Source organism: Rhinolophus sinicus, linkage group LG07, assembly GCF_036562045.2.
Source record: "Rhinolophus sinicus isolate RSC01 linkage group LG07, ASM3656204v1, whole genome shotgun sequence".
Taxonomy (NCBI): Eukaryota; Metazoa; Chordata; class Mammalia; order Chiroptera; family Rhinolophidae; genus Rhinolophus; species Rhinolophus sinicus.
In genome coordinates, this window is record NC_133757.1 from 33440543 (window position 1) to 33467992 (window position 27450).

Below are 27450 nucleotides of genomic sequence, written 5' to 3' on the forward strand. Positions count from 1 at the left end.
TATATAAAAATGATATCACAAAGTATATTTTCAAACCCTCACAGGCAGGTATTATTGCATCAAGTGCAATATAACAGACTGGCTCACGTTATTAAGTAACCTGAGAAATCCTATTTTTGACAGCTGTATTTGTCCTGCTAGTGATAAGAGAGCACAAATTCGTCACCCTCTGTTATTTTTTAATTCTTGTTTTGCAAGCATTCAACATTCAGTATCAGAGACTGCAAAGATACAACAGATGTAAATCCTGCATACCCAAATATAGCAATTGTCATAAAATTTGAAATGATCATTTTATGGGTATGCTCCATAAATTGTATTAAGATATTTATCTTCATTTTTGTAGAGAGGTTATTTTTTTTTTAAGTAAACCTGATGTTGCTCTCCTTTTTTGATAATCATGTTAATCTTTCCTCTGATCCAGAGTAGGAAGACAGAAGTATTGAGAAAGCTAATGGATTTTCTCTAAGTCATTAGGTTGGTGCAAAAGTAATTGCGGTTTTTGCAATTGTTTTTAACCTTTTAAAACGCGATTACTTTTGCACCAACTTAATACAAAGATTTTGAAGCTGTGTTTCAATACATGTTGGTCTCGTTTTCCAGCCAATTAGTCCAGTTAGCTGACTAGATTGAGCAGATGATAGAATCACAAAATCATGTCTGATAGAGTGGGGGAATGTCCTAGTCAAATTTGTGGAAAATTAAGCCCTCGCACAGTTAAAGGATTTATTCAAGATCATACTACTTGTATGTAGTAGAGAGCAGTCTCTAATTTGAAGTCCTGTGTGATTTTCAATACTCTGCAGCCAAAATCAGGAAGGATTTTCCAGTTCACTCAAAATGATTGAACTGAGTCATGTGTGTGTTTACATCTTGATTAGAGGATTTAGTCTAGATAACTAGGTTTTAGAATTCTAGGTTTCTGCCTTATTGGAGAATTTCTGATCCAGTAGTCATTCTGCTGACAAATAAGTATTATTTAAAGGAATTATGTTACGAAATTTAGGCTCCACAAAATATTTTTCGCATCCCCTTGCATGCTTACCTTTACAATTGCAATCATAAAGATAACCTGATAACAGCTCTTAGTTCTATAAATCTTGCTAGAAATTTTGGCCAACAGTAGTGGAATTATAGTCTTTAAATCTTGGGCAAGTTACCTAACCTCCCTGTGCCTTGTTTTTCTTATCTGGAAGTTGAAGATAATCATAATAGCTACCACATAGTGTTGTTCTAAGGATTAAATGAGTTAATATACACAAAACAATTAGAATATGTGTCCAATAAATCTTTAGTATTATTTTGTTATTATTTGTGATCTATGTTCTCATTAACACTTTCTGAATGTAATTAAATACATAAGGTCAAAGTAATATGCAGATTGTCCGTATATTTTTAGGGGTATTTTATTTGAAAACGTTTTAAATTATAAAGGTAACATAGCCCTATTGGTGTTTTTCCTTTGTAATGCAAATATTCTTAGATCATCGCATTAGGTTTGTAAGATGATCTCCATTGCTGTTTGAGTCTCTTTTAAAAATACATTACGTGCAAGTTTTTTACATAGCTGTAATTATAACATTACAATTTTTTGTTCTGCAGAATTTTTAAAATGATCACTTAATGACTGAATACTACTTCATTTGTAACAGGATTTTAAGATAGAATGGAACTCTTTCGGCCTCTGATTTGGATATGAAACCAAATCCCTGGATCACCAAGTACGAAAAAGAGGTGGAGGAAACTGTTTAAATGTTTTACATTCTTAAGTGAACCCCCACTGCCCCCTCTTCTACACCTGAGTTTAGAAAAAAGATTGAAGAGTTTGAGGGGAAAGTTTGGAGTTTGTTGAAAGATATTTGGAGAGCACTGCTGGTGTGTTGTGAATCCTGGTTCCCCCTAAATGGGAGGAATTGCCCAGTGTTTCTCCATTTATCTAAGGCGGGGAGAGGAGTCGGAGGAAAATCAGAGAGCTTGATTGGTTTTCTCTTCATTTGGGAGCACGCTAGGCTGCTGGGTCTAACTCACTCCTGAGATACCTGCTGCGGAGCAGTGGTTGGCCTGCTGCTTTTGTCCTGGTGTCACCTGTGTTTCCGGGTTTTGCTGGGTCAGAGAATATGTGAGGGTTTTCAGGGGATTAGAGTGGCCATATGCAGGAATAAGGGATTATCTTTCATCTTCTCTAAGAGAGCTGCTTGGAATGTCAAAAAGAGTTCTGCAGGAGGAGATTGAGGCTCAAGAAAGTGGCCAGACAGAGGAGAGGGAAGCCTTGTGAGAGTTCCCCAACCATGAAATTAAACATGTCTCTGATGATCCTGCAAACTGTCCCATGAGCTTACCTGCCAGGCCCAGAGAGGCTAATGCCAATATCAGTCATGTAAGAATTTTCCTGTCCCCTTTCCTTTGCTTTTATCCCTTCCTTCTGCTTCAACTCTAAGACAGGAATTATAGTTAGCAAATTGGCACGCGTAAAGGAGAAAACAATAGAAAAAAATCGCATTCCACCCTGACATAGTTGCGAAAGGGAAATTGCTCTAACTTTGCATGAAGTTAACTTTTTAGTATAGTGGACTAGACCTATTAATTATTTAGTGGAGGATCTTTTATTTGGGGAACAAGGAAAAACCAGTACCCAGAACAAAATTAAATGGACAATTTATATTATTTTAGGATTATGTCTCCAAATTCTGTTTGTTGAATGTAATGATTATACATGTTTGTTCATACTTAATAACTTCCTTTTATACATTTAGGTGTGATATATTGAGGTTGAGGTATTATAAATTATATATATTTTTCTATCATTATATTTTGGATCATTAGAGATTTATTTCCAGAAGGGGAACACTCTTACATATAAATAAAAATGAAACTTTGAAGTCTACCATGAAATAATGCTTTCTGAAATCTTAAAAAAGCCTCAATAAATACTCTTCATTAGGGTGAAAACTTAAAAAATGACTTTGAGCATTTTATTATCTCTAAAAAAGCATGCCTTGATTTACAAGATTATTTGAAAACTAAATGTAGTACATTTTGCAACAATCTGACAAAGGACACTTGCCTATCTTATTGTTATCCACATATGACATTGGTATTCCTAAGAGCAGACAGGTTTGGTTAAGTTGAAAAACTATGTAGGTGAAGGACAATAGTTGAGAATTAAAATATTTTGTCTTACTGTAGAAAGAGCAACATTATTTCTTCAAATAAGATCATTTCTATGTCTAATATTAGTTTGCTTTTTGATGTATCATAAGCTCTCTAAAGGAGTTATCATAAAGACAATAATGTACAGATAATTTTTAACAACCAACACCTATGAATAGACAGTTTAGGATTTTTTGTTTCCTTTTCAAAAATGCTGAACATGAAGAAAAATTATTATATTGTCCTAAACTATTGGGTTGGTGTTATAAGAGAAGGTCCTGGAATACCTAGGCTGACCAAATCATCAGTCCTTGGATCCCACATCTAGAATTCTTCCTACATCTGCAATGATCTCTCTAGAAACTAATGTTAGTGCCTGGATAGTTTGTTCTCTGCTGTTTCTTGACATACTATTATCCCTTGGTTCTGCTTTACAGACAGCCTTGGATGGTAAATTCCAGCTGCCTTTTCATTTACTAAAATGGCCTTTCAAACCTGGGATAGTCTCTATAACTGTGGACACGGATTCTGCTTTCAAATGACAAGTTAAAATTGAGTTGATAACTCAGAGTAGAAAGAACATTTCCTGCACGGTCACCTACAAAACTGAAATGATGCAACTTTCTTTACCACTGGAAAGGGACATCCATCTAAAGAGATATATGACTGACTGTTCCCATTTTTGCATCTTAGGACAACTAATATCCCCACTACTCTGAATACAGTGGTGGGTCTCAGCAGATGTCACAAGAAGTTCCTACCTGGACCAAGCTATATCCTGTGCGCTGGACCAGTGCGCGGAGGGCTGCTTCCTTCTGGGTGCCGCTCAATCCATCCCCGGATTTGTGATTTGATTCCATTGAGAGTGATTATCAGCAAAAAATCAGGTTAATTAGGGTTGCTCACTGAAACCAAATTTAAGATAAATTAAGTAAATTGCTGTTGCAAAGTCCAAAATTGTCCTTTTCATGAAGGGCACCTTTAGGAAACATTCTCTATGAACGAGTCATTAAGGTTAGAGCAACTGCCGTGTTTCCCTGACAATAACACCTAGCTGGACCATCAGCTCTAATATGTCTTTTGGAGCAAAAATTAATATAAGACCCGGTATTATATTATATTATATTATATTATATTATATTATATTATATTATATTATATTATATTATATTATATTATATTATACCTGGTCTTATAATAAAAGAAGACCGGGTCTTATATTAATTTTCACTCCAAAAGACACATTAGAGCTGGTAGTTCAGCTAGGTCTTATTTTCGGGAAATGCAGTAACAGCCACCCACAAACAAAGCCAGTTAAATGTCTTCATTAAAAAAGAGTTCTTACCAAATTAAAACCACAATGAAATACCTGTCACAGTGGCTGTCATCAATAAATTAGCAAACAACAAGGGTTGAGGAGGGTGAGGAGAAAAGGAAGCCCTCAAGCACTGTTGGTGGGATTGCAAATTGGTGCAGCCACTATGGAAAACACTACGGAGTTTCCTCAAAAAATTAAAAATAGAACTACCTTACGAGCCAGCAATTTCATTTTTGGATACGTATTCAAAGAAATTTGGAACACTAATTCGAAAAGATGTATGCACCCCTATGTTCACTGCAGTGCTGTTTTACAATAGCCAAGATACGGAAGCAACCAAATGCCCATCAATAGACGACTGGATAAAGAAATTGTGGTACATTTATACAGTGGAGTATTACTCTGCCATAAAAGGAATGAAATGTTACCATTTGCATTTACAACATGGATGGACCTAGAGGATACTATGCTAAGTGAAATAAGTCAGACTGAGAAAGACAAATACCATATGATCTCACTTATATGCGAAATCTAAAGAACAAAATAAATGAATACACAAAACAGAAAACACTCATAGATACAGAGAACAAACTGATGGTTACCAGATGGGAGGGGAGTTGGGGGGTTGGGTGAGAAAAATGAAGGGATTAAGAAGTACAAATTGGTAGTTACAAAATAGTCAGGGGGATGTAAAGTACAGCATAGGGAATATAGTAAATAATATTGTAATAACCATGTATAGTTATTAGCCAGGTGGGTACCAGACTAATCAGGGAATCACTTCATAAATTATATAAATGTCTAACCACTACGCTGTATACCTGAAACTAATATAAAATAATATTGAATGTCAACTATAATAAAAAAAAAGTTTTTACAAATCAATTTCAGTTCAACTTTAGAAGTAAAAAATGAATAACATCCCTTCTCATCAATTTAATTGATGAGATTAGATCTCATCAATTAAAAGAATATTCAGAATGGTCCTTGCAGATGTGGGAGGAATGCACTGTTACAAAAACAAATCAACTCGTATAAGGTAAAAAAAGTCCTGAGAGTTTTAGCTTCATTTATCTATGTGTTAACTAAGATATTTATCTACTTACTTCCCAAAGATAAATTTCAAGAACAGAGTGTGTTGGTTGCAGATATACAGAACTCATCATGCAAATTACTTTATGTAGTAAAAATATCACCTGGGTTTTAACAAAACAGGAACAGTGGATCCTTTTGAATGGTGCTGGAAGGGCCTGCTAATACCTGGATCGCATACCACATAGACAACTCAGTAGAGGGCATGAAGCCCTTTGTTAAAAATCTAAGAAATTATGGAAGTTTGCATATGTCTATGTTTATGTATGTAGATATGAATATGCAATGTCAGCATGTTATTGCCTAGACTTTCTGTTTGGAACTAGGATTTGAAGCCCATTCCAAATGTGATGGTTGTTCAAAGTTGCAGGTTCCCAGGGCAAAGACAGAGCCCACCAACCATGCTGATGGTTCCAGGTTATAGTGGTACTAGGCCCTGGATGCTCCCAGGTACATAGTGGCTGACGCGGACCAGCTAGGTGAGAGTGTGATGGCTCAGTGAAGGTTCTGTGCTGGGTTTTCACTCTGCGTAATGTGTTCTGCCAGTCAAGACAGAGGAAACCTGTTTTATGATGATTTGAATGAAGTGTAAATCTGACACATTTGACGATAGGCCCTTTAAAAGATTTTCATCCTGTGCAGTGATATTTTCTATACTGATTTTGGTTGTCATTTAAAGACTTAGAATGAAGGATTATTACGAATATAGGAAACTGGGCCAAAAATTGGGTGACAAAACAAAAAAAAAGTGAAGCTCAGGTGATCATTTCAGTAAAATGCAATTTCAAAGTGTTATTAAAATAATCACATTTAAAAAGCCCCTAGACTGGTAGACAAGCATCATTTAGAAAGTAATATTTTCCATATAATTTAGAAAACCAAAGGAAAAACAATACAAGATTCCTGAGCGAGAATACGCATTAGCTGTTATAGGGACAGAAGTGTTTTATGCTCTGCATATAAGCGTGCCCATTCTCTTACCCTTGACCTTTCTAATAATTCTTGCTTGCTTCTGACTCAGATCAATTCAGTTTTCACTCATTTCTTCTCTCAAGAAGTAGTTAGTGCTATGTGCTCCACCCCCTGCTCAACTTTAGGGCATTGTGTTTCATGGGCGGTAGGCTAGCTCAGTTACTGAACATACCAGTTTCTGTGTCTGTACTTTGCAAAACGCAGTGATTAAAAAAAAAAAAAAAATCCCAACTTTCTATTTTAGCCAAGACAAATTAGAAAGTGTCTTTCTGAAAGTGGCAATTTGATATACACATAGCAAGCTAGGTTGGGCCATGTAACTTCAGTGACACATTTATAGTGTAAATGCTCTTTCTGTGCATACTAACAGGTAGGGGGAGAAACAAGACCCATTTTCAGTTTATAATCCTAACTGGCTGGTGAATACAGTTATAGAAATCTCTACAAAACAATATAAATCCTCTAAAAAATAAAACTACAAAAGACATTTCGGAGATTTACAAAGAAAAACTAGCTTTTAAGATGAGATCTCACTTTTGCACTTTTCCCAAATGTTACTAAAATCGTCTTTTCATCATGACACTCTCAGACTTTCCCCCAGTGCTGAATTTAACCTGCAAGAGCAGGCAGGCCATAAACGGACTTGGGGTCTGATGAGGTTAGTCATGTGTGTCTTACAGATGTTTGAAGGCAAAGTCTGTTGTCTTTTGGGCCAAGCTGTAGATTTGCTTTTGCTGAACTTCATCTTTCCCATCAAAAGAAAACAGTTCATGGTGAAACAAGTTTTACTTACAAAACCTACTTTTAGTTTTGGTTAATAATTAGTCAAGGTGATTAAAGATACTTTACATCAGAAAGGTCTTTTGATCACATATAGAGTCACTCTGAAATTATTAAGAAAATCTCTCTAGCATCTCAATATAGTGTCAAGTCGTTGGAAATCTGGATGGGGAAATAAATTTCAAAATTTTCCATCAGAGAAACTTAATCTTCAGTGTTTATTTCTCAAAAACAACCCACTCTCCCAACGTTGACCTAATCTAAGGAGTGAACTTGAATCCCAGATAAATATTTTTTTAAGCAAGTCAAACTTTTATTTCAAAAACTGGTCAATTTGAAAGAAGGTTTTGCAATATGTTTTCTAATTTAGCACCTTGTAAATTCTTCAGATTTGAGACTGCAATTTGAAAGAGTAGTTCCCAATGTAATTTATTGAGGCAATATAATTCAAAACCTATACAGAGCAGGCATTAACACCATTGGAGCTAACAGAAAACACTCATGAGTATTTATTACTTATTCATTCAGATATTATTTGCTGAGTACTTAGTATCATCCAAGAATTTTTTGAGACACTGGTGATATAGCAGAGAACAAAACAAACCCCTCTCCCTCTAAATCTGTTTTGCAGTGTTTTATAGTGGGTGAGACAATAAACAAGCAAGTAAACATACAGTGTGCTTATGATAATTTCTGAGGAGAAAAAATAAAGAGTGGAGGAGAAATATGGAGTGGAATATGAAGTGTGTGTGTGTGTGTGTGTGTGTGTGTGTGTGTGTGTGTGTGTGGCGGGGGTGGGGTGGAATTTTAGATAGTGTGGTCCAGATAGAACGAATTTAGGAAGAGATCTGGGTGAAGGGAAAGAAGTATTTGGGGGAGAACGGTCCAGGCTGAGGGCCTGGCAAGTTTAGGGTGCCCTCAGGTGGGAGCTTATTGATGGAATAGCGAGAAAGTTCACGTGGAGAGGACAAGCTGAATGAGGAGAGAAGGGCAACCAGATCACATAGGCTCTTGTAGATCATGGTAAGGACTGGCTTTTGCTCTGAGATGGGAAACCAGAGGATCAACCAGATTTTACTTAAGTTTTAACAGGATCCTGTAACTGTTTAGAACACATTGAAGGGAATGGAATGAGACTGGGACTAAGGGGAGAAAAAAAAGCTGTGTAATGCAAACACAGGGTCTGGTCCTGTTTTTATTTAAAATTTTGCTATTTTAAGTTATGAATTTTCTACATTGATTTTGATTTTTTAAAATATTACATTAAAATACCATTTGCCTTGATTACTGTGTTTTTGATACATCTTAAATTTTGCATTCAAGGCAGTGTCTCACTCACCTCACTCTAGTTGGTTAGAGGAGTTAAGGGGAGAGAACCAGTTAGAAACCATTGAAACATGTAGTTACGAGATAACAGTCACTTGGGCTAGCGTGATGATAGTGGGGGCTGATGAAAAGTGGTCAAATCTTGGATCTATTTTACAGATAAATTGGATGCATTGTGAGAGAAAAACGAGAAGTCAATGTTGGCATCCGGTTTTTTGGCCTGGGCACCTGGAAGAATAGAGTTGCCATTAATGGAATTGGGGCGCCACAACTTTGTGGGAGCAGAGCAGGAGCTCAGTTGTGGGCTTGCTGATTTTGAGATGCCATTAGATAGCCATGTGGAGAGGTTGAATGGACAGTTCAATATATGCGTGAATTTTACCGGAGAGTTCCAGATAGCAGACATTGATTTGGGAGCCATCTGCATAGAGATGTTTAAGCTGTAAAATTGGATGAGATCATCTAGGTGCTGAGTATAGAAAACAGGTCCCAGGACTGATCTCTGGGGCCCTCCAAATTTTGAAAGTCAGGGAGACAAGGAGGCACTGGCAAAGGAGAATGGGATGGGGGAAGTCAGAAAGATAGGAGGAGAACCAAGTAAGTGAGGTGGCCTGGAAGCCAAGTAAAGCAAGGATTTTGAGAACAGATGAGTGATCAGGGGTGCCAAGTCCTGCTAAGTCAAATAAGATGAAGCCTGAATAGGAACGCAGACCCCAGAGCTGGACTTTCTGGGTTCAGATCCTCATTCTGATGCTTACTGTGGGTTCTGGGAAAGTTCTTTAAGCTCTTGGTGTCTCAGTATCTTCACCTGAGGAAGTAATGGTATTTCTCTCAGGGTTGTTGTCTTACCTGAGTAAACATGTAGCAGCGGCTTTGGAAGATTTCCTGGCACATAATAAGTGATAAATTAGTGTTAGGCATAAGAATATAAAATATAAAAAGGAGAAAAGGAGAGGCAATATAATCACTGAGTACGTCAGCTTCTCAATGCAGAGATTTTGCAGTAAGAAATTCCACAAGGTTGTGGAGCAGTACTGCTACCTAGATGCAAGTGACGGAGAGAAGAAAGGGGCAAAGAAATGAAAGTTGCATGGAGAAACGTTACAGACAGTATTAGGAAAGAAACATGGATACCCCCTTCCCGCCCCAAGCATCTGTTTCCTCATCTGCGAATTGGGGTAACAAGCAGATTGTAAGCAATGCTGTTGTGCAGATGAAATGAGAAAACACCCGTGAAGAAGTATTTAGTTTAGGTGAAGCATACAGCAAGCACTTCAACATGATTTACTAGTCTTATTGCTAAGACTTATGTTGGAGGAGAGAGGCAGAGTGGAGGAATAGCAAAGTGATTCCGGAAAGGGCCTGCTGCAGATGAAAGCACTTCCTTGTGTAATTTCCTTCCCTCTCCTTCTTCCTTATATTCATTCTGGAAATGGGGTGAAAGCGGGGCTAATAATATGAAAAACCAGGGGTCTCCTCTTGCTCTGCCAGCTTTCATTACTCTGCGATCAATGTCTCCCCATCCTCTAGGACTGTTTTTTTCTTAGCAAACGAATACTGTGTTCAAATATATACTTGTTGCCAAGCCTGCTAAGTTCCCCTCTTTTGTTCCTTTACCTCCATCCCGGTGGAAACTCCGAGCCTCAGTTTCCTTACATATAAAATTATGTTAATAACAGTTTCTACTTCAGAGAATTGTTTTGAAGATTAAATAAGAATACATTTAAAGTATAATACTTATAGTGGTTCCTCGTATTTACTAACCATCCAATAAGTGTGAGCTGTTATGTTACTTTAATTATTATTATAACTAATCTCTAATTCCAAGGCATAGAATTTCAAACCCACTTGCAGAGAAGATGAAGTCCCAGCTCTTTAGCATGATGCATTGTTTCCTCACGATTAGATCCCAGACTCCCTTTCCAGTGTCATTCACATCCCCTGCCACTGGGAATGACCTTGTTTTCTGACACTTTCTGGCTCTCTGCTTGGATGCCCTTCACTTCCCTTCTCATATCCGCCCAATTCATTACAGTGACACTGTTGATCCTTCTAGACTTGATTGCAATGCTGTCTGCTCTGGGATGCTTCTTTTAATACCCTCCCTGGGTGACATTGGGAGCCACCTCCTCAGTGCTCTCAAGAAAGCCTGCACACCACTGGACTGTTGCACACAATAGTGTAATTATTTGCTTCTTGACTATCTTTCTCACTACACTGTGAACTTCCTTAGTGTAGGGAGTATGTTGTACAGCACGTCCTCAAATAAAATGGTTTCCCTCAATGTCATTTGGTTACAATGTTAATAAGAAAAACAAATTCCTGGCAGGGGCCAAGGTCTGTGTGGGTTTTCTTCAAGGACCCTGGTTTCCTCCCACATCCCAAAGCTGACCAGGTGAGGTGACACTGTCCTAGTCTCAGTGAGTGTGGGTGTGGTTGTGAGTGGCTCTGCTGTGGATAGACACTTGTACAGGTCAGGTTTCTGTTTTGCATCCTCAGCTGCGGGGATGGGCTCCGGGCACCTTTACCCTGAACTAGAATAAGCGGGTTGGAAGAGTTATCTTACCTGGTTTTATTCGTTTTTCTTAAATGTATGTGTAGCTCATATTTATTTTCATGTTTACTCTTAGAAGGGTTTTGGATCTTTATTTAGAAATTTGGTGATGTTTTTGTGACCAGAAATAAGCTATAGGAACTTAGCTCTTGTTTATATCAATTAGCCTGTGGTAAAATGGGTTCATTATAAGTCATTTTCACTTAAAGTCACACTTTCCAAGAACCTCTCAACGACATTAAGTGAGGAGTTACTATACTGATCTTTGTTTGCCTGGAAGGCTTAGCCTGACATTATGCTAAATACTCAGTAATTACTTGTGAAACAAATGAAAGACTTGGGATCAGCCTGTTATAAATTACAGTTACATGCACTCGATCAGAAGTAAAATGAATCTGTAGCATGCAATGTCCTAATACTTAGTACGCTTGTTCCAGTCGCTTCCTGAAAGTTCTATCCTGGAATGAACTTGCTTTATGTGAGAAATTGACTTGAGTGGCTTCTCTGCATGTATGAATATGTCATCATATTTGTGTGAGAGACAGGAAAGTAAAATTTTTAGAATGCGAATGATTGAAAAATAGAGTTGACATGTAGATTTACTTTTCTTTTTCTTAATGCCTTTCTGGTTTTATAGTTGCAAATTTAGTGCCTATTTGGTCAAGAAAAGAAAGAACTAGAAGTTATTGGGGGTTCAATATACCTGCCTTCCTGAAAGTCGTGGTGCAGTAGCCTGAACATCTCACTTCATGACTTGGTTGAGACTGCTCAGTAGAAATTTCCAGAGTTCACTGTTGGGCAAGGTCAGAGCTGCTGTTCCTGACCTTTGACCCTGATAGCCCCAGGTCCCAGCGGGTCCTGGCTCAGGGAAGGTGTCAGGGAAACAGAGATAAGAAGGAAGCTGGAAGAGAGAAGCAAGTTGTGGGAGAGGGGGTGTTAAATCTGACATTCCCAAATCTAGACCTTTCAGGGGGATAATGTGTGCTGCTCTGCAATTATAATCCAGATTTGTCAAGAGGAAAAGCATTTATTTTGTACATAAAAAATGATCCCACATAGAGAACCAGATAGTGGAAGGAAAATAGGAGAGATTTTCAAGTGACATTGGTTATTGAGATTTGCCTGAAGTTATGGCAATGCTGGAAGGTTTTAATGCCCTAGTGAAGCCTAAGTTGGTGGCAAGGGAAACAGAGAAAATCGGAAAACACGTTTTTGTTTTGTTTGTTTTGTTTTTTTAAGTTTCTCAAAATTGTAAATAAAGTTGTTTACGGTAGATATATTTACTTTACTTCAGTAAGTTCCACAGTTTTAGGGTAGGACAGGCTTGCGTTTAAATTTCAGTTCTGCCACCAGGATTTGAAATTTTGTAAGATCCTGTTTCCTATTTTAAGAAAATAATAGAAACACTGATACCTATCTTAAGTTTCTTTTTTTTTAAACAAAAGATTAAATAAATCAGATAATGGATATGAGATCCCGTAACATAGTGTTTGGCGTACAGAAGGTGCTAAATAAATATTCCTTTTTTGTTCCTTATCTGTGTCTTTGTCTGATTCATCTTAGACATCATCTGGGGTTCTCTGCATGGCTATTCTCCTTTCTAGCAATTGTCTGAGGTGAAGAGAAATAATGTTTTGAATGCATTATCTTAAACTCTTCCTTTTGGCTTTAATAATTGATCTAGTTATTTCATTTATGTTTGTTTTCATTTTTCAATAGGAGAAATTGTTAAGGTCCTGAGTCTGTATATCTTTGTGTCTCATTGAGCATTTTGTTGTTATAATGAAAATTAGACACAACCTAAATTTCCAGTCATGAAGAAATATTTGAATAAGCAGTGGACAGTGAAGCTAATAAAATTAATGTTATAGTAAAATACAGGGATAGTGATTCAGATAGATATTTGTGAAACATAATCAAGTAGAAAAGGAAGGCTACAAAACAGAATGTCTCATTTTGTTTGTGTTAATTTTTATATTCACAAAGATTTTGATTATAAAGGCTAACTGGTTAGATCTGGGTGGTGGATTAACAAATTATATGTATCATTCTTGCCTATTCGTCTATTTTCAGCTTTCTATAACAAAGAGCTCTTACTAATTAAAAAAATAAGTTAAATTACATTAATAATTGAATGTCAATGAAGAAAAGTCATATAAAAAACTGTGAGATTCTATTCTGAGGAAACTATCATTTATTAGAAAACAAAAAACATGTTGAAAATAATATGACTAAGCATTCAACTAAAGAACTAGGAAAGTAACAAAATAGACTAAAGAAATTAGAACAAATCAAAGATAAAAGTAAATGAATAAAACAGAAAAAATCTGTAGACTTGATAAATAAATGGAAGAGCTGACTAAAAAGACTGGCACCTTAGCACATGCCTGGCATTATTGACACAGTAAAAAGAAGAAAACCTATTTTAAAAACAAGGAAAAAATGAATATAAGCACTGATCAAGAGACTTTTCAAGAAAACAATGTTTTTATCAATATTGAAAAATATAGATGCAGGGGACAATTATCTAAAAAAGTGTAAATTCTCAAGATATCTCAAGGGTAAGTTAAAAATTTCAGTGAACTAATAAAGTATATTGAAAAATTCAATGCTGTCCTTCCAAATAGCACTAGGCCCAGGCAATTTTATTAGGCAAGTTGTACAAATAATTTAAAAAACAAATAATCCTTTTGTTATATAAATACTTTGAAGTGTAGATAAACTGGAAAACTTATGAAATTATCTATAGACTTATCATATCTCTGATATAAAGGAGACCAATATATCACAAAACAGAAAACTAGACCAATATCACGCATTAGTATAGATATGAACTTCATATAGCAAAGTATCAAAATACTAATATACAATAAACATGATTTTATTACAAGAATACAAAGGTTATTCAACATTAGTAATTCTAGTAGTTCAATTTACTTCATTTATAAAGAAGAAAAAAACATATGATCATCCCAGTAAACGTAAAAGTGGCACTTAATAAAATTCAAAACCCACTACTGGTTAAAAAAAAAACCAAACTCTTACTAAGTTAGCAATAGAATAAAACATCCTTAAATTGACAAAGAACATCTATCAGAAACATGAATCAAACATCATGTTTAATAGTGACACACTGCAATCATTCATTTTCATTAAAAACAAATCAACTATACAAAAATATTAGAAGTAATAAAAGACAACTGCAAAAGGACAGTTATAAAATAAATGTTCCCTATTTAAAGAGAAATAAATGTAATGAGAAAATATGAACTGTATAAACAAAACAAAATAAGAATAAACTTAATGTAAAGTATCAACATCTATATGAAGAAAATGATAAAATTTTACTGAAGGATCCAAAAGTCTGGGTAAATGGAAATCTTATTGTAAAGATATCAGTTCTTCCCAAATTATTAATCTAATGCAATGCCAATTCCAATATAATTACTTTGAAATTTGAAATGTTGATTCTAAATTTCATCTGGAAAGAAAAATGTGTACTAAATGCCACAACATGTAGTGAAAGTATAGAATTATTTGGAGCCAGCCTAATCAAAGTTAAAATTAAAATAGGCACAGGAATAGACAAATAAATTAATGGAGTAGAAAAGTCTAGACCCATAATTTTGTTTATATTGGAATTTGCTAATAGGTGCTATTTCAAATTATAAGGAGATCATAGACAATTTGAGAAAAAGATTGTTGGCATATCATCTCACAACATACGAGTATATCAATATTCTAAGTGGATCACAGAAATAATCTTTAAAAATGTTGTATAACAGCTAGAAGAATATATGGGAGAATATTTTTATAGTCTTATGATGCAGAAGGTCTTCCTAACCAAGCATATCAAGAGCCATAAATAAAAAGGCTAACCTATTTGACTACTTAAAAATTAAAAACATCTGTAATGGTGAGAGAAAGTGAAAAAGAAGCCACAGACTGGAAAAAAAGAATAGCTACTTATATAATATACGGAGAATTAATATCTGTAATATACAAAGAGTACTTTAAAATCAATAATGAAGAGACTCACAAATCAGTGGGCAAATGAGCAAAGGGCATGAACAATCAATTTACAGAAAAAAGAAATAAAAATAGTTCATAAACATATCATTTAACTGTGGTCATTTTCTTTTTAGTGATCAGAAAAGGAAAAATGAAAAACCAAGATAACATGGTGTTTTTGCCTATTATGTAGAAAAATTTGGAAAGATTTCAAATAATAAAAATAAAAATAGCTAACATTGACTGAACACTTACCTATATGCTGTGTTCTAAAAATTTTAAATGTGATTAATTCATTTATTTCACATTAAAACTCAATGAAGTAGGTATTATTACTCCTATGATATAGGTAATAAACCAAGTTGGAGAGGTTAGTTAATGTGCTCAAGGTTATTCAGACAAGTGGCAGACCCATGGTGTGAACCTTGGTAGCTTGGGCCCAGAGTCTGTGCTCTTAATTACTAAGTTTGACTTCTTCTCAGTGTCCTTACCTTAAAAACATAGGCAAATGGTGACAGGGGGAGGAGGGAGATTAATATCTACCCAGATTCTTTTAAAATGTTGCTGTGAGGAACACATGGCACCATGATGAAACTGATGAGGTTGATATTGTGAGTCTGCATTCTCTTCCAAAGGGACAGTTGGTCTTGGTCATTTAAAGCACTCTGGAAATTTAGCCTCTTTGCTGGAATGAAAATGACCTATTGTAACTCAGCTCATTTGAGTGATGCTGTGGTTGGACCATCTAATGGTTCACTTGGACACATTCAAGATCTGCCCCCCTTTTGGACTTGATCTAAAATGGACCCATGATCATTACAAGCCTCTGTTACACACTTGGTCATACGTCACAGAAATCTCTCTCCTTAGCAGACTGTAGAGTCTTCAGAGGTGACTAAGTGATATATCACTTGGCAGAATCTGACTTGGATTTCATGTGAATTCGTATTTAAATATTTAAATTAAAGTGTTGGTTCCTTCTTCCCATTGATCTTTAGCTCTTTTGGATTGTACAGCACCAGAGAGGAAAAAGTCAACTATGGATCAAATACCTGAAGGAGTAGGTAGTCAGTAGGTAGTGGTAGGTAGTCAAAGCCACTAGTTCCTCTCATGGGCACCAAACACAACTGTTTTGGGAGAAGATTCTCCTTCTATCTCCACCTTCAAACGTCCATATAATTCCTTTTTTGTTTGTTTGTTTTTGCTTTTCCTGTGTCTTACTCTGTTCTATTCTTTAATCCTGTATTTTGTTCTCTCTCTTGCTCCCTTGGTGATAATCTTGGCTGAAGAAGTCACTCATTTTATCAAGAAGGTACATCACACTTTTAAGACAAGGTATTAACTATTATAAAGCAATGTGCTTTAGAAAGTACTGACAGACTTTGTAAAGAAAATTGTTATTTTTGCAAAGATGTATAGGGCCAGCCTGTACTTTGATTACTGTTTACTGATGTTTAAATCTATAAACCATCCTATTTAGAGTCACTCCAAGTTCTAAATAGAGTAACTTAAAACAGCAAAACCTAAGACACTGGGGAAATTGCACCACAGTAAAACTATATATAGAGAAAAACATAACTATATTGGAGGAAAAAATACTATTGGAGGTACTGACTTAGAATTAATCAGAGAAAAAGAACAAGGAGATATAAAATAGACAAATGATTGTATTGCAGTTTTTGTATATGTCATTGTGTATATGCACACATATGTGTACACACACACACACACACACACACACACACACACACGTCGCCTGGACAAAATCAGTAAGGACCTATGTTTTTCCAACTTTTTTATTTTTTTAGTAATTCAAAATGAGAAATCACATACAATCTCATTTGAAAAAATGTTACCCAAACTCTTGGGAAAGTTAAGCACATTTGTCTAGTACTCACATCATCATTGTTGTAAAACAATACCAACAGCTAGCAATTTTTTTTGTTTTTGAGGAATAAGTAATTTCAAATAGAATGAAAAATAAATTTATTATTATTTTAAAAGTCTGTCTAAAATTGCATAACTTATGGTCCAGTAGAAACATCTCCTACTTTTCAGCATATTCTCATTAAGTGGTTATTATAGAGGTACATTTTATCTGCTTCAAAAGACATTTTACCATTTATTGGCTTAAAGTACCCTTGAAATATCAATAAGGAGCCTTTAAATCCCTGGGATTTAGCTTGTAACTGTAAATAACACAAGAAAAGATAGGAGAAACGCATTAATCTATGCATATCTTGTCAAAATAGGACTTTGAGGTTTAATTGTAATCCTTAAAATTTTGAGCCATTATTAAAACATACTCCAACCTGGCACTAAAAGATTATTTAAGAATAGCCACAGTCAACACCAGCTGACAAAAATATAAGATTCAGCAGCTATGAAGACTCCCTACCTGGCTTCACATTATAATCACCTGTACTTGGGCACCACCCACCCTACCCTAGAAGGATTCTGATTCAAATGGTCTGGAGTGGTGCCCAGGAAATGGTATACTATTTTAAAACGTCCCCAGGTGATAGTATGCAACTGAGTTTAGAACTCCTGAATTAAGCTCCAGTCTATACATGTTAAATGTCAAAGAAGACAAAACAGTGGAGAGAAATTGAATTCATTCTACCTTCCAAAGAGATAGGATGGATAAATAAAAATTTTTATTAAAAAAGAAGAAAAAAAAATCTATGAAAAAGGTAGCGATTCGATTATAGGAAAAAAAGGGAATAATTTAAAAATTCTCTACATTTTCATAATTTCTGATGAGTAAATGTTTTCCTAATTGCTAGTACTTAGAAATAATGATCTTGAACTACCAAAAAAAAAAAAAAAAAAAAAGTATACATTCATCCTAGATTCTGGCTGAAGTGATTTGTTTTCAACTCAGTTTCATGAGGACCAACCACAAAGGTATTCATATTACCAGTGCATGCATAAAACTCTGACTTGTCCGGGTTCTGCGTATGGCGAGGAAGCAAAAGCTTTGAGGTCGAGAAAGGAAAGACAGTAGAAAGTAAGGATGGCTTTCAGAAGAGAGAGGAACAGAGGTAGGAAGTATATCGTGAGTCAAGTTAGCAGCAAAGCTCCTGAGCAGATCTGTGAATCTTATTACTGAAGTCCTTTCAGCCTTGTTGTCCAAAATAACCTCCAACATGGGCTCCTCCTGAAGTCTGGATCTTAACTTTTCCTCCTGCTTTCTGTACATATGTATCTTTACTTGTTCCTGTTACACTGCTGCTCCTATTCCCTACCCTCCCTTCCATTACTGGACTTAACCTGAGTTCAGCCAAAGTGCAGAATGAAGCTTCACTACTTCCTACCTTCTGGACACTGCCTCTCTCTGTTGCATACTACTGCTAGATGAGTCTCCCAAAAATGTCCCTTCTAATGTTCTCCTGCTCAAAAACCATCATTGGCCTCATCACTAACTATAAAGAAACAGTCCATTCCCTTAGCCTGACTTTCAGTGCCTGTCATGATCTAGCCCTAACTCTCCTTTCTTGATTATCTCTCAATGAAAGTCTAGAGCCATTCTGTGCTTGAGCCCAGTCGGTCTCCCAGACACACCAGTTACTTCTTAGGTTCCTTTGTACTTGTTTCCCGTTTGCCATGTGCCTAGAATTCCCATCCTTCTTTCCATAATTTCTCTTACTGAGACAAATGCACGCCTGCTCCATCAGGTTCTAATGTGGTTATGTGGTATATATGTAGTAATGCACAAACATAGACATGAGTGTACATATTTAAACAAGGGTGGATAAACTGGCAGCCAGTGTCAGCAGCACATCACCCAAGAGACCTCCGTATACACTCCTTTCCTTCTGTGACAAGCTCTGACACTACCACACCTTTACAAATCCTCCAGCCTCTGCTCAACTTGGATAAGAATATCAGAAACTCTGAAACAAAGATCCTCATAAGTGACTTATTCTTGATGACATTGAAGATTGATTGAGAGATTAATAATAATACTTTTTTAATCCAAAAAGGATTTTGGAAAATTTTAATAGCAGATGAAAACTGTGCATGTGTTGGAGGAGGGCGTGGATGATGGGGAGGAAATGGAGAGCCTTACAATCAGACACCATCAGGAGCTTTCTATTCCCTTAAGGTTATGCTGTGATGGTTAGTTTTATATGTCAATTTGACTGGGCCACAGGGTGCCCAGACATTTGGCCAAACATTTCAGATGTGTCTGGGAAGGTGTTTCTGGATGAGAATAACATTTGAATGGATAGGCTGAGTGAAGCAGACTGCCCTTCCCAATGTGGATGGGCCTCATCCAGTCCACTGAAGACCTGAATAGGCAAAAAGGTTGAGTAACAGGGAACTTCATTTGCCCTGGGACATCAATCTTTCTGGCCTTCAGACTTGAACTGAAATATGGACTCTTCTTGGATCTCGAGCTTTCCAGCTTTTGGGTGAACTAAACATTGGCTATCTTGAGTCTCCAGTTTGCCAAATGCAGATCTTGGTAATTCTCAGCCTCTATAATCATATATGCCAACTCCTTATAGTAAATCTTTTTAGATAGATAGATAGATAGATAGATAGATAGATAGATAGATAGATAGATAGATGATAGATAGATCTTAGTGATACTAGTAAATAGCACTAGTATCTTAAAGGTACTAGAACAATGACAACACTAAAAAATCTTTATATGTATATATGCAAATATCTATCTATATATAGATATCTGTATCTGTATCTATATCTGTCTATCTATATATATATTAACTATTGGAATCACAATTGGAATATTGTTCTGTTTCTCCGGAGAACCCTGGCTAATGCATATACATAAATGGTTTGGGTGTTGTCGTTGTCCTAGTACCTGTAAGATCAGGCTACAAATGGCTGTTGTGTCATCTTCAGTCAGTTATGATACCCAACTCTTCCTACTATGCCTGCCTTTCTTAAAGACATCTGGGAAAGAGAACTGGAAGAGTTTAGAAATTCTAGAATGGCATAGCTTCCTGAGAAAAATAGAATTTCTTTGCATATATGCTGACTTTCTAAGTAGACTTACAAATTGGTGAAGTAGTAATCAAAGCATGCCATTTAGATATCCTTCATCCCAAAAGCAGATACTTATTCAATACTCTTGGGACCAATTATTTATGTGACAGATTACAGAGAGCTGATGAACTTTGAGTGTTGTATTTCATTCATTCTTGGTCTCATGTTATTAAGTCTCTTTTTCCTTGTTGAGATGGTCCTTTTGAACTTAGTTGCTGCATGTGGTTTCCTCAGACCAACTTGAAAAAATTAAGTTGAAAGCTCAATTCTCACCAAGACTGCCAATCACAAATTAATGGAATATACAGATGGTGCCAAAAAATATATATATACACATTTTAAGAAAGGAAAAAAAAACTGTATTAAAATTGTGATACTTAATATATACTGATAACAAAAGATGAATACAAGTCATGTGTATACATCTTTTTGGCACCCCTGGTATTTGATCCTTGAGTGAAGTTTACAAAATCCATCTATCTAAATCTCTGTATTACAATGGCCCAGAAGCAATCTGACCCTTGTCCCTAAAAAGACAGCACATGTTTCCTTTAAAAAAAAAACACCCCAAATATTATATATGTTCTGATTTTATGCTAACTTACATGCACTGGCATAAACTGACCTTACTAAATTCTTGCTCCTTATTTCTCATCAGCCACTGAGTCCTGATACCTCACCTTTCTTTGAATTCCCACTACCATTAATTATGGTCCATGCAACCATCAGTTAATAACTAAATTATTGTCTCAATTCAACCTCTAGTCTTTGCTAACTCTAATGCTATCTGCATAACACTGGTTAGTTTTCTTAAATATCCATTTTATAGTATTCTCCTACTAAAAGAATTTGCATGGCTCCGTATTTCACAACTCTATCAATTAATGTCAACATTTACCCAACTTTGTACTCCATGTTAATTTACAGTGTATACCTTAGCTCTACTCAGGCCAGTTTGAAAGATGGCTAGGAATTAAGAAGGGAGAAGAAATGGACTCGATGAGACAGAGGGGGGAGCAAAAATAGCATAGGTGGTGGATAAGTTGAGTATGGTTAGAATGTTGAATGAAAGTTATAGAGGGAGGGCTCAGGAGGGAGTGGAAATGACAACAGATAAGTCTGGTTAGGTAGGTAGGTAGGTAAGAATTAAATCAATATTTGCATATAGAGATTCTCATCAGATTATGAAGTCACTGGGGTCAGCATGGAAAAATTCTAATAGGACCCTGTGTACCTTAGAAAGATGACTTCATGAGTTTGGTTGAGATTAGAGTTAGAGGCAGTTTAGGGACAGGTGGGAGAAACGAAGGGCAGAATTCTCTCTGGCTGCAGCAATGAGGATGAAGAGAGGGAGGACCGTAACCTCCCCAAGGACAAGTGCTCCTCTTTTTAGCTTTTCAGCTCTTAGCACCGAGCCTGGCACGGAGCAGACACTTCCTACATATTTGCTGAACTGCATGGAAATTTCATGTAGCCCCTCTGACTACTAAAGACTTTTTTCTTGTCCTCATTTTCAAGTTTCACCAAATGAAACTAGAATACACAATATTTTGTCTTGTGTTGTTCATTATTGATTTACAAGTAGGGATGTGTCATAATAAGAAAACCGTGGGATCATGGATTCAAACTGACTTTAGGTTCTAAAGTCATAGTTCCTCCACCTCTTAAGAACTTTGTAAACAGGGGTCAAGTTATTTAATCAGGTCCCAATTTCTTCATTTTGAAATTGGGGATGATGAAGCCTGCCTCAGAGAGTGGTTATAGTGATCCAAAAAGATAAAATGAGTACACAGCTCAGAGTTTGGTATGTGGCACTCAGTAATGTTTGTTTGTTTTTTTGTTTTTTTACCTCTTCTACCTCTTCCCCTTCTCTCTCCAGTTAGGTGGCTCTTCTTTAGAACAAACAATATTGTGCATCTGTTATGTGCATAACACTGTGTTAGGTCTGAGAATTGAAAAATAAAATAACTGTCTTGCCCTTCAGGAACTCCCAATTTAGTATTGTAAATAATATTCATTTTCCAGCAATGTAAGAGACCTTGGAGGAAGACGTGGTCAATTATCTTGGGGCTGGGATTGGAGCTCTGGAAAATTCTTCATGGGTTCCTTGATCTTAGGGACAAATGTACAATATATCTTTATATCCAACAGAGCAGCTAGAACAACGCTGAGCTTAAACAAGGGGTCAATCAATCGATTTTAATGGGTAAATTAACATAATAATCCCAACGGTACTCCTTGGAGCCTTTTTATCTAGCCATTTCCCTTAAAACGGACACTGACACCAGCCCCTTCCATGGCAGTTCTGATGCCCCATTTAGCTCCTTCCCCCATCATTTTCTCTTCAGAAGTCTGTTGCCATGCCTGTGCAGGGGACTGAGTTTGGGGCAGGTTATATTAGTTCATTCTTGCTTTTTTGTTGTGCTAATAACCATCGTATTTGACAGTCTGCATCTTTATACCTGGCTTTGAGTATTTTGATGGGTTTTTTTTGTTGTAACTATGAAAACAACAGAGCTTGAGAGGTTTGCACTCTGGTGTGAGGAATCAGATTTCTGTTTTGGTTCCCTTGCTAATTACCTAGGTTCCCTTAAATCATTCAATACCTAGGAGGCCCTGCCTGTGATAGAGAACATCTCTGCCTTGGAAAAACTGCAACAGAATCAGGGAGAAATTGTTCCAAATTTTCACCACAAACCCATGGTGGAGACAGTGAATTTCTAAGCCACCTGACTTCCCGTCTAAAAAATACTTTCTACATGTTGACCTCACATCTTCTCTTTCTTCAAACCATTTTCTTCTAGTAAAGCACTGTATCATCCACACAGAAATGAGATGAGAATGATAGCAATAGCTAAGGCATGTGCACACTTACTTGGTGGTGTTCTAAGCATTTCATGTGTAATTTCTGATCTAATCCTCAAAACAATCTTGACTTTACAGAAAAGGAAAACAGACACAGAGAAGTTAAATAACTTGTGGAAGGCCACATAAATAGGAAATGGTGGAGCCGGGACAGCCCCGGTGTTCTGGGCCCAAAGTCTTCTGCTTTAACATAATAATCGTTTCCCACCTCGCCATGTTAACACCGTGCATCAGAGCTTTGCTTCATTGGCATTTAGGGAATCTTCTGAAATCTTGAGATACTGAATTATTATTATAGGAAATATTTGGCTTTATGGTTAATTTGAAAGGCAAGTAAAAATAAGCATTTCTAGACATAGATTTTTCTTTTATCTGAAAATATCCTGAGGGGCCATATAATGGCATTTCCTGGATGATTCAAATGTAAGTCAATGCACCTTTATTAAGTAGCTTTTTTCTAATGAGGGAGCAACATGGAGAAATTGTTATGTGGTAAGTGTGATGCTCAAATGACTTTAATAATAAATCAAAATTATTTAATAGGTTAAATAAATGCTTCCTCAAAGATCAGACAAATACCTGCTGTTGAAATGCCTTATATTCTCTTTTGGTTAGCCGTGACATTTCCACCATGGACCATATCTCCTCTACATCTTCTCTTCCCCACCATCAAAACTTACTTGTCCTATGTGCCATTCCCACAAGGCTTTACCAGACTCCTCTGCCAAGTGATTTTAGGCTAAAGTGTTCCTAAGTGCCCCTCTCACTCACACTCTGCATCCCAACCAATTTGTATTTTAACAAGAAACTTCTGATAATATACTCTGATTATCCTAAATGAATAACACTATTGAGGCTGGCGAAGCTATTATTTGGGAGCATCTGGGTCCTAATTTAAAGCTCCAAATTAGGTCAGTTTAAATATAGGACTCCCTTAACATCCAGAGACCTAGCAGCCCAATTATTCTTTCCCTGGGGAGAAGGGTGTGTTCTCTAGGTGGTAGGTGCTGTGTCCTCCTAGATGCTAACAGAGTTTTGGTGTGAGGCACCTAAGTCATTCAGGACAATTACTTTGCATTTTCGGAGATGCCTTCTCTATGTTCACGGTGCCTGTGCCTGCCTATATTTCCTCTGGGATCTGGGCCTGGCAGCCTCTCAAAGTCACAAAAGAGGCCTCCTTTATCTGAATCTCTGGCTGTGTCTGTCCATGAGACTGGGCATAGCAACAACGGTGGGACTCAGAGTGAAGGGAATATTCCTCTTAACTATAAGGGTTCTGTTAATGTCTCCCAGAATTTGTGTAGAATCAGGCTGAATTAGAAATGCGGTCCAGTGAGAGGTGGTATACAGGAAAGGACCTGCCTGAGGATTGGGGTCGTGCAGTTGGGTTCTCACCCTAACAAAAAGTGGCTTTCATCCTTGGGAAACTCGCTTAGCTTTTCTCTGTCAAATAAAAGACCTCACAGTTTCTTTCTAGTTCCAAGATTCAGTGCTTTTCAGTGTTTCGTTTATACTCTGTTTGCAGGGTGGTATATGCCGGATTGCTGGAGTTCACTCCTGTTTCTACCACTTATTAGCTGTGTGACTTAGGGCAAGTTTATCTATGTCCATAAGACTTAACCTCTTTATTGGAGAAATGGCATAGCAATATTACTTATTCAGTAGGATTCCAGAGGATTTAACAAGTTAACTATGTGCCTGTCACGTGACAGGAGTTATATAAGGAGGTAAGAGCTGTTATTAATACTATTGTTGTCATTATCATAGATAGTCAGGTCAAATTTGTTGGCAGTAAATGCCTTAATTGTGAAGTACTGCTAGGGATCTTCAGGAAAGACGATTGGAAAGAGGATTCCTGAGATGAGCATTTATATGTGCCAACACAGTTCCCCTCCAGGGTACCAGATTTTGACTTCTGACTTCTGCTGCAAATCATCGAAGGCATTAGGTACTTAAGTACATCTAATAGGTCAATTTGCTTCATGCAGAAGGCCCCAGATAAAAAAATAAGCACTAAACACAATCTAATAGAAGAGCTGGGTAGAAGAATACTAAAGGTGAGTTAATAGAAATGAAAAACAGTTGTATTTACATATAATACTCTGCCAGTGCCCTGCCAGCCTTTTAGGAGATGCTAGAGAATCCTCCCTTTACTTCTTTCACTATGTTAGTTATAGCATTTGTACTAGTTTAAACCTTTTCAGGGTAGTTTTCCTCTGGGATCTGCCTGGCACTGGTTTTCCTCTCAAATTCCATGTGGATTCTCATGCCTGCTCTCCATAGTGTCACCTAACCTCTTCGTTAACTTATCAGCAAATCAGTTAATGTCTAGAAGTCTCCCTTCATGATCAGCACTATGCTGCATAAGCAGAGCTAAACTTATCCACTCTAGGCGAGAGCAACTTTCAATTCACTAGCCTTGTACAATTGGAATGAATAGTGACTCGGCATACTACATTGACAATGAAGAAATTTGGCATAAAAATATCTAAATGAATTCTTTTGTATAAAATGCATTGTCAACTACAATCATCTATAGAAATAAAGTATTATAGTAGTTAATTCTGCTATATAAATCTGGTGTTCTTTATATAAATTAGGCACCCCAAAACAATGATCATTTTTAGCAGCCAGAGGAAGAGAAGGCATTACTACATCACTGAAAGTGAAATTTTATTGCAAACCAATTTGTTCACGTAGTCATTTCATCTGGCCAAATTGCCATGTATCAATTCTCTTTAGCTGTATTATTTATTGGGGCAGAACATAGTACATAACCTTGCAAACTAGAGGTAGTTATCTTAATCTTTATTATTTCCCTTTTAATACCCTATTGAAATAAGCAAACCTGAAAAATGTTTTCCCTATGGTTAGTAATACCTCCATACATAAAATTACACATACATATCTGTATGAGGGGAAAAAAGCTTCCTTTATGTATCTTAAAAAAATTAAATTAGAAAGCTCAAGATACTAGCATATTTTAGTCAAGAAAACCATTTCTATAAAAGAAAATATTTAAATTTATGGTTTGGATCAATGAAAAATTCAACACAAAATTTTAATTTATTAAAAATTCTAAATAGTTTTTAAAAACTGAGAACCTAGTTGGACTAGACTTGATAGAGTAAAATGACAAACAGCTTTCCTGATCCAATCAGCAGTAAACATTTGTTAATAACTGCCAGGATTTTATGGTATTGGGCCAAGGAGCAGATGGGATTTAGATTTCTAACACCGAATGTCACTGCAGTAGTGCTGCTCCTTTTCCAGATGCTTTCCCTGGGGGCAGTTTGGACTGTTAGAACTGCACTTTAGAGGAGCCTGGTTACTGTTTTCATGCATAAGATAAAATGGTGTTTATCCTCTGTCGATCAATACTGTCTTGTTTGAACTTATTGAGTCATGTAGAGACGCATAAGGTAGGGAAAACCATTGTGCAATAGTACCTAACATACCACCCAGCTTTCTGAGGAATGACACCATGTTTCCCTGAAAATAAGACCTAGCCGGACCATCAGCTCTAATGCATCTTTTGGAGCAAAAATTAATATGAGACCCGGTCTTATATAATATTAAAATAAGACCAGTTCTTTTATAATAAAATATAATATAAGACCGGGTCTTATATTAATTTTTGCTCCAAAAGACACATTAGAGATGATGGTCTGGTTAGGTCTTATTTTCGGGGAGCAACGGCAATATTTTAAATGACAGTTATTGAGACAGATTTTTAACATCAAATAACTGTGTGATGAAATGAACCACACTGTGACAGGGTGTCCTGTCGGTTTCAGTGAAAAGGGAATTGGGCTTTTAACTTAGAGTTTTCCTGAGTAACATTCTCTTAAATAAAAGTATATATATTGTGTGTGTGTGTGTGTGTGTGTGTGTGTGTGTGTTTTAGAAAAAAAGAAAATTATAGGTTGTTATCTTTCTCCGAATGAATGTCATAGGGTTACTATTTGTGGCTAATCCAAACTCATTATTTGTGTTCAATTTTTGATTTACACTATATTAGTACTGTTTTGACAAAGAGGAGCTAATGGGTAGGTTTGGGAAGTTTTAGGAAATTTTTTCCGGAAGTTGTTACAAATAGGGGAATGGAAAGGGAAGGGAGTTTTGCTAAACTCCTACTATGTGCTAGGAACTGAGCTTAACCATTTTGCTGTATCATGTCATTTAAACTTCACTAAATTCTGTAGGGCAGATTTTACCCCCATTTCACATTTGAGGAATTCAAGATTCCGGGAAGTTAACTATTATGTCCAAGGTCACAAACCTAGGGAGTTTTAGAACAGGCATTCCAACCCAGCTCTGTCAGGAAAATAGTCCAGTGTCCATGCTATAATTAATTTGGGAC

At 36.5% G+C, this 27450-nt stretch overlaps 1 protein-coding gene across 5 annotated transcripts in view; it reads right to left on the bottom strand.

Moving 5' to 3' along the window:
* The window catches only part of A1CF (APOBEC1 complementation factor), a 72744-nt gene that overhangs the window by 42994 nt on the left and 2300 nt on the right, over positions 1 to 27450 (bottom strand). For 2 of the 5 annotated variants that reach the window (XM_019738644.2, XM_019738629.2), the window contains exon 2: positions 3912 to 4055. The exons of 2 other annotated variants lie outside the window; for them this stretch is intronic. In XM_019738644.2, coding sequence (XP_019594203.1) covers positions 3912 to 4010 — 99 coding nt within the window. In that variant the 5' untranslated portion in view covers positions 4011 to 4055. Of the gene's footprint in view, positions 1 to 3911; positions 4056 to 15694; positions 15822 to 27450 lie in introns of those variants that run through there. One more of the 5 variants, XM_019738637.2, reaches the window with a different exon arrangement.